The 13565-nt window shown below is 48.8% G+C and overlaps 1 protein-coding gene across 1 annotated transcript in view; it reads left to right on the top strand.

Annotated features, from left to right (window-relative positions):
* The first annotated feature begins 142 nt into the window (after nt 1-142).
* The window catches only part of CD9 (CD9 molecule), a 46888-nt gene continuing 33465 nt past the window's right edge, over nt 143-13565 (top strand). The window contains exon 1 of the mRNA XM_019627656.1: nt 143-355. Coding sequence (XP_019483201.1) covers nt 290-355 — 66 coding nt within the window. The 5' untranslated portion in view covers nt 143-289. The remainder of the gene's footprint in view (nt 356-13565) is intronic.

Raw genomic sequence — 13565 nt, 5'->3', positions numbered from 1 at the left:
GAGGTTAGTTGGAAACATGGACAGAGTGGGTGGGAATTCAGAGACGGGGTGTTAATCCAGCTCTGTCCTCTGTTGAAGCCTTGGGCAGGTCACTTCGGGGTTGGGGCGGGGTCCACGGCACATGCGCACCACAGCCGACCGTGCTCGGTAAGGAGTGGCACTTTTTTAAAAGTGCGAGCCTGAGGCCAGCCAGCAGCCAGCAGCCCGTCGGTCCCAACCTGGTCCCGCCCGTCCCTGCCGCGCGCCCCGGTCCCACACCAGTGCAGTTCAGGACAGTCCAGCCCGCACCATGCCGGTCAAAGGAGGCACTAAGTGCATCAAATACCTGCTTTTCGGCTTTAACTTCATCTTCTGGGTGAGTGAGCGCGACGACCGCGCGCTTCTCTCCGGGGCCACCTGTCCGCCCCGGGGACCCTGTCCGCAGTCGCGAGTACCGGTAACTTAAACTGCCTGCCGGGTAGACTCTGGGCAGAGGAGAAAGGGCACTGCGGCCGCCAGCTGGCTGCTCGGCCGGGTCCGGAGACGGGCGGGGCGGGTGCGTTTGTAGGGGTCTCCCCGAAGGCGGGCAGGCAGGAGAATGCGGGGTCTCCAATGCGCTGGGGCGTAGAGACCGGCCCCCCGCCGCTCCTTCGCTAAGGGTGTGGGCTGGGGTTTGTGTCTGCCTCTCTGAGTACGGTGAGAGAGGGAGTGGAACTGCTAGGGAGACACGGAGCACCCCTCTCCTGGGAACTCAGGGCCCTGGCCAAGGAGGACCGTAGCGAAGAGTGCAGTTCGTGACCGAGGTGGGGGTCTCACAAGGGGCATCGCCGCGATGTGAGGATGTGAGCTCCCTAAAGGACTTCCGTGGCTCGGGGGAGAGCTCCGCCAGAACTGTTGGCACTTTTACGCTGGAGAGGAAGGAGTGCGGGTGCCCGGGTCCCCGTCCCTAAGTGAGAGTCGGGACAACCCCCCTCCACCCTCGAGGAGGAACCTTCAGCCCCCTAAATTCTCTCAAACTTTTATTCTGAGCCGCCGTGAGAAAGTCCGAGCTCCCTCGGAACTACCTGAAAGACTAGCTTGTCTTGATTTTTTTTTTCAAGGGCGATAAGTATCTCAACTGGAGAGAGCGCTGGGAGAGTTGGGGAGAGGAGGGGCGTATGCCAGTCGGCACTTTTAGTGGGATGAGTCTGTGTTTCTCCATTTCCGGGAGAGATCAGGTGCCGGCCCCAGGGCCCTCCGGCTTCACCCCCTCCCCCACCAGCCCACCGAGTGGCAAGGCAGGGCAACGTGAGCGCATGTTCACCTGTAGAGGACACCTGGCCGTCCTCCAGGACTCCCGCTGCTGGCCGCACTCAGCCTCCTGGCAATGGGAAGCCTGAGGGAGGCAGCAGAAAAGGGGAGTGTCTCCTCCTCCCCTTCCCTTGGAGGATTAAGGGACCACCCCGAGTCAGACACAAGGAATAGGGGACCTTTGTGTTCTGGTTTTGAGGGCCACATCCCCTGCACATAGATGGACAGTATTTGCCTCTCTGCAGTCAGAAAGGAGTTTGGAAAGGCAGCCCCTGTGCCACGCAAGAGAGATGGCCGTAAAAACGGGCATGCCACCAGAGGCTTATTATAAAAAATGTACTTATTCACCTGGAGCTGGTCTCTGAGATCCCCACAAACCTCGGGCAAATCTCCTGAAATTTAATCCTCTCTCCAGAGCTGACAGGGTAAGATATTGAGTCACCACACCCAACACATGTGCTAGTATGGATAACACATAGGTGTGCCCGTGCCCAGCCCTTGGCCTGCTTTAGGGAGACCCTCCTGCGGTGGGCACCCTTCATCCCCTCCCATGCCCAGTTCCCAGCACCCAGCCCCGATAGCTGCCAGGCTTGCAGGCTTGGCTTCCTCTTCTCATCAACCCCCAGCACTAGAAAAGAATGTCGAAGGCGGCCCGCCTCACCCCACCCCGCCCCACCCTTGTCCTTTGGGCAGTTTTCCTCTCCCCTCCCTTGCAGTCTCTCTCCTGCCAGTCTGTTAGTTAGTCCTCAGCCCTCTGCCTAGGCTGCATGAGGGTTTGGGGCTTGGGTGAACCACAGACTACCAGTGTGCCTCCATAGCCCCATCTTCCCCGTGGCACCCGTGGGAGCCTGATGGAAGGCTCCCAGAACCACTCCAGTATCTGCTCGGCCTCACTGTCTCCATCCTGCTACCCTACCCATATTCAGAGCTGCCCCTGCCTAGACTGGGTGCTGCTGGTCAGGTATGCCATCTGAAACAGAAATGACTCACTTTGGGAATGTTTGGGTTTAGAGCTAGAAAAGACTTTAGAGATTATTCACAGTGAGAAAGCAGAGAACCAGAGGGGTGGTGATTTGCCCAGGATTACAGAGACCGAGCAGTACTATATATAACCTCCCGGTTCCCTTAATCTAGTCTTGTCCATCACAAAACCAACAAGGGGACCTGGTAATGGGCTTATGTGGGAGATAAACAGTAGCTACATTTTCCTGAATCATTTGTTCAGTGGTCCTGTATCAAGGTCCCTATAGAGATGAAGCCCTCATCCCCTAAGAGATGATGGAATAAAGGAATACTGTGATCCACTCGTGTAGCGTTTTATAGTCTGCAAAATCCCGAGCCCCCGTGATACAGCCAAAGCAGGAAGCATTATCCCCATTTTACTGATGACCAGGAAACTAGTCCCCAGAGAGGGTAAGTGACTTATCCAGAGTCATGTGGCAGGATAGCATTAGAAGTCAGTTTGAAAGAAGATCTGGATGGCTTCAAGTCCAGTGCACATTCCACCACAACCATCCGTACCCAGCTGGGTGGGAATGGAAGGAGGGTGAGAACAAGCTCTCAAAAATCTTTTAAGGGAAGTTATGATCTAAAGGAACTACTTGGATTGTTATTATGTCAACACTTCCCTTTCTCTCTTGAGACCAGGAATGTATAAAGTTGGCATTGGGGACCTGATGTGGGCCTTGAAAAGCAGGAGTTCTGAGGCCAGGGGCCACCAGCACCTCCTGAACAGAGGATGTGGAGAGGGTGGTCTGGCAGGGATCCACACAGAAGAGGCCCACCTCAGTGGCCGTGGGACTATAGGGGCAGGGTGAGTGTGGGGGTGTACCTCTTCCCTGGCCCCCACTCATCCCTGTGGGACCCTCGGTGACAGCCAAGCCTGCACTGCCTGCCTTCTCCAAGCAGGGCCTCTGATGCCGAAACCAAACCAACAGTCTGTTCTTCCAATATCCCGGAATCCTAACTTCCCAGCTCTATTTCAGTTGTTTCTGTATTTCCTTCATACCTGCCTGACTGTCCACCCCCACAGAAGTTGAGAGGGAAAACCCCTTACTGATGTCAGAGTGGTGGACTCTCAAACTATATAAGTAGGGGTAGGGCTAGGGCCAGGTCAGGAACGTCTTCTCATTCTATCCCCCATATCCCTCCAAATCCTACGCCTGCCTTGAGAGGTCCCAGTTCCTACCCCCCACCTCCCTCTGCCCCTTTGCTCACTACCCCTCACTGATGGAATAGCAGGGGACTTCCCTTTCCCAAGAAATGGTGTCACCTGAACCTAATGGAGGTTAGTTGGAAACATGGACAGAGTGGGTGGGAATTCAGAGACGGGGTGTTAATCCAGCTCTGTCCTCTGTTGAAGCCTTGGGCAGGTCACTTNCACCTAGCCAAGACTGGGAAACATAACAGATCTAACTCATACATAGAAACAAATGCAGAGAGGCAGCCAAAATGAGGAATCAAAGAAATACATCCCAAATAAAAGAACAGGAGAAAACTCCAAAAAAGAACTAAACAAAATGGAGGAAAGCAAACTGCCAGAGACAGAGTTCAAAACCATGGTTATAAGGATGCTCAAGGAACTTAGTGAGCGCTTCAACAGAGAGATAGCAAGCATAAAAAAGGGATAACAACCATAAAAAAGAACCAGTCAGAAGTGAAGAATACAATAATTGAAATGAAGAATGCACTAGAAAGAATCACCAGCAGACTAGATGAAGCAGAGGATGGAATCAGCAATGTGGAAGCAAGGTAGCAGAAAACACCCAATCAGAACAGCAAAAAGAAAAAAGAATCCTCCAAAAATGAGGATGCTTTAAGACACCTCTGGGACAACATCAATTATAATAACTTTTGCATCATAGAGATACCAGAAAGAGAGAAAGCAAGGGATTGAGAACCTATTTGAAGAAATAAAGACAAAAAACTTTCCTAGCCTGGTGAAGGAAATAGATACACAAGTCCAGGAAGTACAGAGAGTCCCAAACAAGAGGAACCCAAACAGGCCCAAACAAAGACACATTATGATTAAAATGACAAAAGGTAATGATAAAGAGAGAATCCTAAAAGCAACAAGAGAATGGCAACTAGCAACTTATAAGGAAGCTCCCATAAGATTGTCAGCTGATTTCTCAACAGAAACTTTGCAGGCCAGAAGGAATTGGCACAAAATATTCAATGTGATGAAAAGTAAGGACCTACAACCCAGGGTACTCTATCCAGCAAGACTATCATTTAAAATCAAAGGAGATGGAATCTAAAAAACTGAATGAATGAGGGAAGTGGGCAGAGGTGGTCTCGGAAACATGGAGGAGCAACTGATGGCTGTTGGTTGGGAGTGGGTGGGGATGGGGGAGAGGGGGAGGGAGTTGGACAGCATAAATACGTAGCTGCAGTGTTGCCACAGGGANGAGGTTAGTTGGAAACATGGACAGAGTGGGTGGGAATTCAGAGACGGGGTGTTAATCCAGCTCTGTCCTCTGTTGAAGCCTTGGGCAGGTCACTTTTGTGCTCCAGACCTGTTTCCTCATCTGTAAAATCAGTGAGTTTAGAGCAAAGGGTCTCAAAGGGTCCCTTCAAACTCAGTCTATGAAACCTCCCACCCCCACTGCCTACAGCAATAGGACTTTCCCACACAACCCAAAATCGAGTCAGGAAATGGAATGTGCAGTGGGTACCAAGGCTCGTCTTCAGGGCTTGGCTTCACTTGACCTTGACCTCCGGGGCCTGATCTTGTGTCTCTTTCCTGTTAACTTCACAGTTCCCTCTGCTACCCCTGGGTGGGGTCTCTCTTGGGGTGGTCTGTTTTCATTGCCCTGAGCCATTGTGGTCGTTCAGCCTAGTGGTCAGAGCATCAGCTCTGTATTGGATTTACCCATCACCAGCTGGAGCTGGTGCCTGCCCCATGGGGGAGGGAGGTGAAGTGAGGGGAATGTATGTGATGCATTTAGCAGGCTAGTGCTGGATGCAGAGCAAATTTCCTGTAGCTATTGTTATTCACCAGTTGAAAAAGGGGGTGGGGAGCATAGAAGCAATTCCCTGAGGAGTATGGAAGTGTACCCCACAGATTAGCCTGGAGCATAGTCCCAATCCACACAGATTCCTCCCTTCTTTCCTTCTCTTTCTGCACCATTGCCAGCCTCATTCTGGCAGCTCTGGATTGGACACTGACTCCATTTCATGTGCGGCTACACATTTGACTGTGGGTCCACCCACTTCTGAAAATAAAACTGCATGGAAGAGAAACCCTAAAACATCAGGATTTGGGCCTGGGCAGGGTGTGAACTAGTGGGATGGTGGTGGCAAAAGCCCCTCCCACCCAACATGCTGCTTCACTCAGAAACTGGCTTCAGTGTTGGGCTGAGCAAACTGCCAGGACTGAGTAAAATGGCTTCCTGGTTTTGGCACCCGCACAGCCAGAGCTCTGGGACAAGCCGGCTGTGTTTGTACTGAGGCTGGCAGCTTTCGGTGAGGTGAGGTGAGGCCAGGTGTCTGCATCTGCTAAGGAAACTCGGCCCTCTCCCCTGCCCAGATTCCTGATGGCCTTTCCCCACTTTTTTACAATGGTTGTCAACAACAAAGAATCTGACTCCTGCTTTTTGGGAGATGGTGAGGAGAATTCCTCTTCTCTCTCTGTCTCTCTCCCTCCCTCCCTCTCTCCCACCCCTTCCCTCCCTCCCTTACTTTTCAAAGTGGCCCGTGGACACCTTTCCATACTCAAAGGAAGCAGCTGCTCATTAAGACCCGAATTTGAAACTGCTTTGATGAGCAGCCCTATTGAAGGCCATCCTTGCCAGAGCACTTACTCGGCTAATTGACTCTACTGCAGCCACAGACCTCACAACTCAGCTTTCTCACATCTTCCTTTTGTGCTGGATGTGAATCTTTCCTCTTACAGAGCTGTGTGCCCTGTATTTGATTTGTCTCTTTGTTTTCCTGTTCAATTCCATTTTATAAGGCAGCGTGGCTTTTGGAATTGGTTGCAAGGGTTGGAACTTAATAACACACTTTGGACTTACAAAAGCACCTTTTCTTCTAAAGAACACAAAGCTTGATGGTCTTTCTCAGGTGTGTCTGGCTGTGAGGGTTTAAAGGGCCTGAGGTCACAGTGCCCCTGGCTTCTGTGGTCCTGTTGCCTCCTTGGTGGCTGTGTGTTCTAGATCGACTTGGGTAGAGGAGAGGAGAATAGTTTCAGGAAGCCTGCATATTTATATTTTGTATTCCTCCCTCCCCCAGGTTGGGGTCACTGGGACTTTATTTGGACCTGCCACAGGTCTTTTCCACAAAAGTAAAACCTGTCTTTAACTCTTACACACAGAAGAGCAATGACTTCATTGTTTTGGGTTTTGGAAATCTGGGTAAGAGCTGATTGGACCCATGTTCTCAGCTACCCAGAGTTGTCCTTTGCAGCTAAGGGAACTCAGGAGACCATAAGGGCTTATCTTAACAACACGTTTTTGAAATTAATGGTTTTCAAGTCTGACTGCAGATCACTTGCCTGTTTCATTGCTTGGAAAAAGTAATGCAGGTCCAGGGACATTTTCATTTTCCATCAAGTGATGGCATGCAGCTGTGGAAAGCAGCATCCTGTCTCCAGATGAGATAATTTTATAATAATTACATCCATCCGGTAATTCCTCTCCTCCCCCAAAAAACTACTTAGTTCTGGACAGCTTTTAAATATTGTATGCCATCATCCTAGACTGCTGGATCTTATCCTTTTTAGGGAATCCCATGACATCAATGGGCCCTGCCTCCTGAAATATGTTATGCCTTTTGTTTTGCTTTGTTTCTGGAAGCCCATGGAGCTCAGATTATGAACAGCACGTATTGGTTTTTCTCCCTTGGTTTCCAGGCGATTCTCACTCTGTCTTGAATCCCATGTTTGCATGGGGCCATAATGGAAGGACTTTGAGAAAGGCATTAGAGAGTCCTGAGTGCCCCAGACTGAAGAGTTGGCCTCCCCACCCATCCTTGCTCTGACTCTCAGCTTAATCATTGCCCAAGGAGTGGCTTTGACTCTTGATTAATTTAATGAGTGTTTTGTATTTTTAGTCCACATGAAGAATCCAACTTTATGAGCTTCCAGCCAAGTTTTGCTTTTTGGGTTAGGTTTTCCCATCATGTATGTGATGTGTGCTTGTTCAGGAAGAGTAGAGTTCTGTCTTACCCTCCTCCTTTCTACCAAATGGAGACTACAAGCCCTGGTGACCTTCCCTGGCCTTGACCCTGAGGACTTGAAAAGGCAGAAGTGTCTCCAGGGGGTCATTTGGAGACTTGGACTCCTGAGGAGATGACATGCAGCCTGGTTAAGTAACAGGGGTGGACAAAGCCAACTGATTTGGAGAGGGGCCAGATTTATTTGATTCCAGAGAAAAGGTTTGGGACTATTAGCTTGGAGAAAAATCAGAAACCTGAGTTTTAGGGGTCCTTCTTGTTCAATCCTCTTGCCGAGCTTTGTGCAAGGGAGCAAAAATGGTCACTCTTGCTGGCTCCATTAGAAAGGTAACCCTTCAAAATGTGCCCAACACACATTCAAGGTTCCAGTGAACACCTCAGGCCCATACAGGCCAGTGGCCTGTGATTTCTAACAAGCCCCCACCTCCAAACTGCTCAGAAAGCAGCCCTTTGCTTATCCTCCCAGTGTGAGCCACATGTCAGCACTGGATCACAACAGAAAATCCTTGACTGGGGGTTAAGAATATGATAAAGTAAATTAGATGGATTTATTGAATTTGAAACAGATTCCTATGCCATTTTAGTTTTAATTTACCTTTTAACCTACATTAATTAAATCAATAGCAATAAAAGATGATAAAATTGATTTTAAGCTTTAAATGAAAAGATCAGCAAACTCATTTATTTGTGAACTCACTGCTTTGCAAGTCAATGGAAGTTTGGTGCTTTTCAAAGATAAGGTGCTATAGGCTGACTGTGTCTCCCCAAATCTCTTAATGTTAAATCCTATGTCCCGATGTGATGGTATTTGGAGGTGGGACCTGTGGGAAGTGATTAGGTCATGAGCGTGGAGCCCTCACGAATAGGATTAGTGCCCTTAAAAGAAGAGGCCCTAGAGCATTTGAGATCTTGCTTCTTGGCATGTCAACAGTCTGACTCAAGTAAACTCTTACAAAAATTCTCTACAAAAAGAAAAAAAGAAGAGGCCCTAGAAAGCACCTTCTTTCTTTCCATCCTGTGAGATTATAGCAAGAAGACAGCCCACTATGAAACGGGAAGCATCTCCTCACCAGACACCAAATCTGCTGGTACCTTGATCTTGGACTTCCCAGTCTCCAGAACTGTGAAAAAATAAATTTTTATTGTTTGTAAGCTACCTAGTCTATGGTACTTTGTTATAGCAGCCCAAATGGATCAAGACATACTTATTTACAGGTTCAAATCAAAATCACGTCTTCCCTTCTAGATGAGCAGTTGCAGTGTGCCAGTTTGCACACGCACCTCACTTCAATGCCCCTCTCTGATGGGCAGCGAGCAGCCCTGCTCCTGAGAAACTGCTCTCCTAGAGCAAAATGTGCACTCCAGAGACAGGAAACCCTTCCCATTAAGAGTCTTCCTCCTGCTCACCCCAATGCAATGTGAGCTCCTTCCTTCCTGTGATATGGGGCTGTAGTAGATTTCAGTGTTACTATTACACTCAAACTTTTAAAAGCTTGCTTTCTACAAACTTGGGAAAATTTACCTATACTCTACTTCCCCCACGCCAATCAAATTATGATCCTGAGTCCCTATCACCAGATAACCTCTGGTCTCATAGAGACCAGAGAACTCATTTCAAATAGAAATTAGATTATCTTCCAGTGCTGGAGAGGGACCCTTAGTATTATGGAAAGCTGGCATTATCCTTGTAGATGTCTCCCAGGATCCGGGCCCAGGGCTGTAACACAGGCCTGTGGCGATGCCCCCATTCCCTTTTCCTTTTGCTGGCAGGAAGTGCTGTGTGGAAAGGGCAGGCGCTCTGGGTCCTACCTTGGGGCCATTCCTATAGGGAATACTAGGACAGTGACCACTTGATGGACCACAGCCTCATCTATGGACATGGTGGCTAATGGGCAGCAGTAATAATATCTGCACTTGCCAGGCCTACAGCTGTAGTGAAACTAGGATGAGAAGAAAATGTGCCAAGTTACTCCACGGTGGGAATGAGAGCTAGCTGTTCCACATGAGTCAAGTACCATGAGAGAGAGAGAGAGAGAGAGAGAGAGAGAGAGAGAGAGAAGATCAGTGCTTATGTCCACACCAATTTTTTGGCCAGTGCAGCAAGGGCATGGCGAAGCCCTCAAACCAGAGACCAGCAAGAGAAAGTGCAGTCTGTCTGTCTGTCTGCCTGTCTGTCTCTCTCTCTCTCTGTCTCTCTCTCTCCCTCCCCCTCTCTCCCTCCCTCCCTCTCCCTCTCTCCTTTGTTCACCTGTGGCTCCCCCAGAGAGAGGCCAGGCTCAGAGACTGCCACTGCGGGTGCCTTTCTGTCACTGAAAAAGCAGGGCCCTCTGCGCTTGCAAGTGGGCTCTCGGGACCTTTGAGGATAAAAGATGCCACTTTTAAATGAAATGAGATCAGATGTGGCTAGAAAGGAGAAAAAACAAAGTGGAAAACTCTGGCTCAGAAATTAACAAAACAGATCGAAAAGACAGTTTAGCAAAATGATTGAAAATTTGGGCTTTCCCCTCAGACTGGGGTTCAAGTTCTAACTCAGTCACTTATTTGCCATGTGTTCTCAGACAAGTTTCTCAACTTCTGTGCCCAAGTTTTCTCATCTAAAGAATGGAAGTTACTATCATCTCCGCAATGGGTCTATTGTGAAAATTAAATGATACAGGCGAAGTGCTTCAGGTGGGGTATGGGACATAGCCAACACTAGAGTGCTCGCTATCTAATAAAGGGACCTAAAATAAAGGCGGAGGTCATGGCAGAGAGACAGGACAGGTAATAGGTGAGACACAGCCATTTGAGAACCTTGATTTTTGTCCTCTTGCTTGGCTTGTTGCTCACAATGTCCCTTGATGGGACAGGAGGCCGTTTAGCTGAACAGGGCTGAGAGTGACTTTTGCCCGTACTGTGGATCCACGCACCATATGGCATTGCTTGAAAGGTGTAAAAAAGGCGGGGGGGGCATCAGGGCCATGCAAGCAACTGGTAACCAGTTTCATGGCTGGAATGAGAGCTAGCTAGTCCACATGGGTAAAGTGCATAAGTAAGTGAGAGAGGGAGTAGAAGAGGGAGGGAGGGAGAGAGAGAGAGAGATATCACCAGACATCTTAATGAGGCATACACAATAGAAAACAAATGTGTGATAGTCTGGAGTTTAAAGCAAAACTTCCCCAAAACAATCTCCCACATCAGATAATTTTGGTTAAGATCAGAATGCCTGCTTTCAGCAGAAAACAGATTTATGGGCTGGCTAGCGTATGGTACACGTCTGGCAAGCAGGCAGTGGAAACTTGAAATGAGATTTCTTGTTTAGAAAGAGGTTACCTTGGGCAGAAGGCCCTCCCTCCCAACCCCTCAGCCCCAAACTACTTAACACCATCATATTAGCTGAAACTCCTCTTAGGCAAAATAAGTACTCTGGTTTTTAAATGATGCTGACTTTGTCCTTGGAAAGGAGGATTTCTTGACTCTTGAACTTGTCCAGACCAGGTTGCTGCCTCATTTCCTTAAAGGTGTGCTGAGAAAAAGCTTACAAGGCCCTTCACCCTGTGCCACACCCAGAGAGAAGAGCAAGCTACCTCCCTTTATCAGGGATGAGACGGGCACGTGCTGTGCTGTGGCAGGAGAGTTGACAGCTGAGTTCTCCAGACCTGCTCTGTGACCCTGGGCAAAATATTTTACCTCTCTGAGCCTGTTTCCTCATCTTAAACAGAGATGATCATAATTACTCAAAGGGTATCAGGCAGTCCCATGAGAACTCCAGAAGGAGTTGGGCACAGCTTTACAGTGGAACTCGTCTCCCCTCATTTTCTTTTCCCTGGGAAATCTCTCACTTGCTCCTACAGGGAATGTGCTCGTTAGCCCCACACTGGCCTGAGAACCAGGCTTGAACATTCAAACACAGGAGCCAGGCCTATCAAGAAGATGGCGCCCACAGGCTGTAGCTATTGATCTGTCATCACCCCGCCCCTTAGGAGGCCCCCAAGTGCACTAGAATCCCCAGAAAGGTAGGCCACAGGGTCAGGGGCAGACGGAGCATGTGCTTAGGACACCAGCAATGCAGGCAAGCCCAAGGAATCATGGGGAAAGTAAGCACTTTTTAAAACTTCTTTATACTAATTTTACAATTTTGATTTTTTTTTTTTAATGTTGACTTATATAGGTGGTGGGGTAGGTGCCATAACCTCAGTGTTTAGGGCACTAAATAGCCACAGGAGACAGAAGTTAGCCTTTCCAAGGACCTAGCTCCTGGCTTCTCCAGGATGGTTGGATTTTATTGTCATTGTTGACCTCCCAACTTGCCATGATGTGTTAAAAGAGCAGCACATTGTAGCAGGGGAGTCGTCCTACTACTGCTACTACTATTACACACACACACACACACACACACACACACACACACACAGAGTGATTGTTGGGAGAGAGGGAAGTTGACTTATTAGAAATGCAGATTTCTTAGTGGGGAGGCAACAAATTCATGACTCTCCTTAAGCCTCACTTTCCTTGTTTGCACAATGAAGGTAATAATACAACCAAAGTCTTAGGACCATTAGGAGGAATAATGGGATATTTAATGTAAAGCTGTAGTCATGGTGATGGGCTCATAGCAAGAGCTCAGATGTCAGCTTCTGCAGCTGCTGTGGAGTTACTATTATAATACCTCTCCTTCAGATTTTTCAGAGATTGAGTTTGCCCTAAACGTTCACTGAGTTTGCCCTAAACATGCACATTCATCCGTCGCTTAGTGTTTCAGTTCTGTAACGCTGCATCGTACAGGATTGCTCAGAGCTGAGATTTTACCTTACCACTAGGCCTCCTCCGTTTCAGAAGATAAATTAGAGGACCTGTCTTTCTGCCTGTCTACAAAATGCCCATTTCACAGGTCCCCCCAGTCTTGGCAAGGTAGGTGGAGAGAGGTACCAGTTTTGCATTTTGCTAGAAATGGCCCCATGAGGCTGCCCAGTTGGCAGCGCCTCCCCTTGTGGAGCCTAACCGGGAATTTAACAGGACTCGAAAGAAGAAATCTATTCGACCTCCAAACCAAGAAGGGTGGCCTCAGCATCTCTCCTTCAGCTCACTCATGCTTCCCAAAAGGGGCTGGATTCCTCTTATCTAGAACTTTCTTGACACCTTGAAGCAGGTCCCAGAGGGGGCCGGCTAGAGCCAAAGTCACCATTGCTTCTCTGTGGACACCATGGGAAGAAGAGAGGAAGGGAGAGCTGGCCTTAGGGGCTGCATTGTCCTGCTGGGCAGAGAGGCAGCACAGCTGGGAAGAGGGGAGCTCTGAGTTGTCGATGGACCTGGTTCACCACGAGCTCTGCCTCCTGCTGGCTGGGTCTTTTTGAGTAAGTTGTTGCTTAACCTCTCAGAGCCTTTTTCGTCTATGAAATAAGGGAGATGAGAGGATTAAATGAGATAAAGTGTGTCAATAATGCAGGACACGCATAGATAGTAACTGCTACTTATTGTATTTCTTTTCCTTTCCGGAGCCTCTAGAGGGGTTGCTAATGGATGGGAAAACCTGCCAGGTCAACACTAAAGCCAAATAACCTACATCATTGACCATCAGCCTCTGCATGTATTCTTTAATTTTTTTTTGTTTTCTTTGTAGGATTTAGGATAGTTTGCGGAAGAGCCCACTCTCATACATAGTGGCAGCCTGGCCTAGGAGAACGCAGACTGCAGAAATCAGGGGGAAGCTTATAGCAACAATGCCTCACTTCAGAGGCTACGGGAATCAGTTAGGCGTCGTGGGGAGAGGCATTCGGCATTCACAGGGCTGAACTTGGGTGATGAATGTGTATTTGGAAGCCAAATGCAGGTTCTAACTTGAACCGTTTACTGTGACTTCCCAGGCTCAGTGGGTTCAAGGTGGAGTTGTCCAACCCATGTCTCTCTTGCTTCCTCTCTGCTTACTTGTCCTGTATCGTCCCCTTTAATTGTTACCAAGCAACAGTTCAAGGTGTTCCCTAGACCCAGTCCCCATGGCTTGATCAGCTAGGCAGGGCCTTTGAGCCCACACTCCCCAGATCACAGTGTAAAGGGGGATGGTGAATTTTTGCTCCCTCCTGGGCTAAGTCTGTGAGCTCTCCCTGACAAGCACAGGAACCCTGAGTTCAGAGAAAGCTCAC

This window comes from Hipposideros armiger, unplaced genomic scaffold (assembly GCF_001890085.2).
Source record: "Hipposideros armiger isolate ML-2016 unplaced genomic scaffold, ASM189008v1 scaffold_739, whole genome shotgun sequence".
In the NCBI taxonomy this organism is placed as follows: Eukaryota; Metazoa; Chordata; class Mammalia; order Chiroptera; family Hipposideridae; genus Hipposideros; species Hipposideros armiger.
Note: the sequence above shows the minus strand (reverse complement) of the source record. Positions and strands in the feature narration are given on the sequence as shown.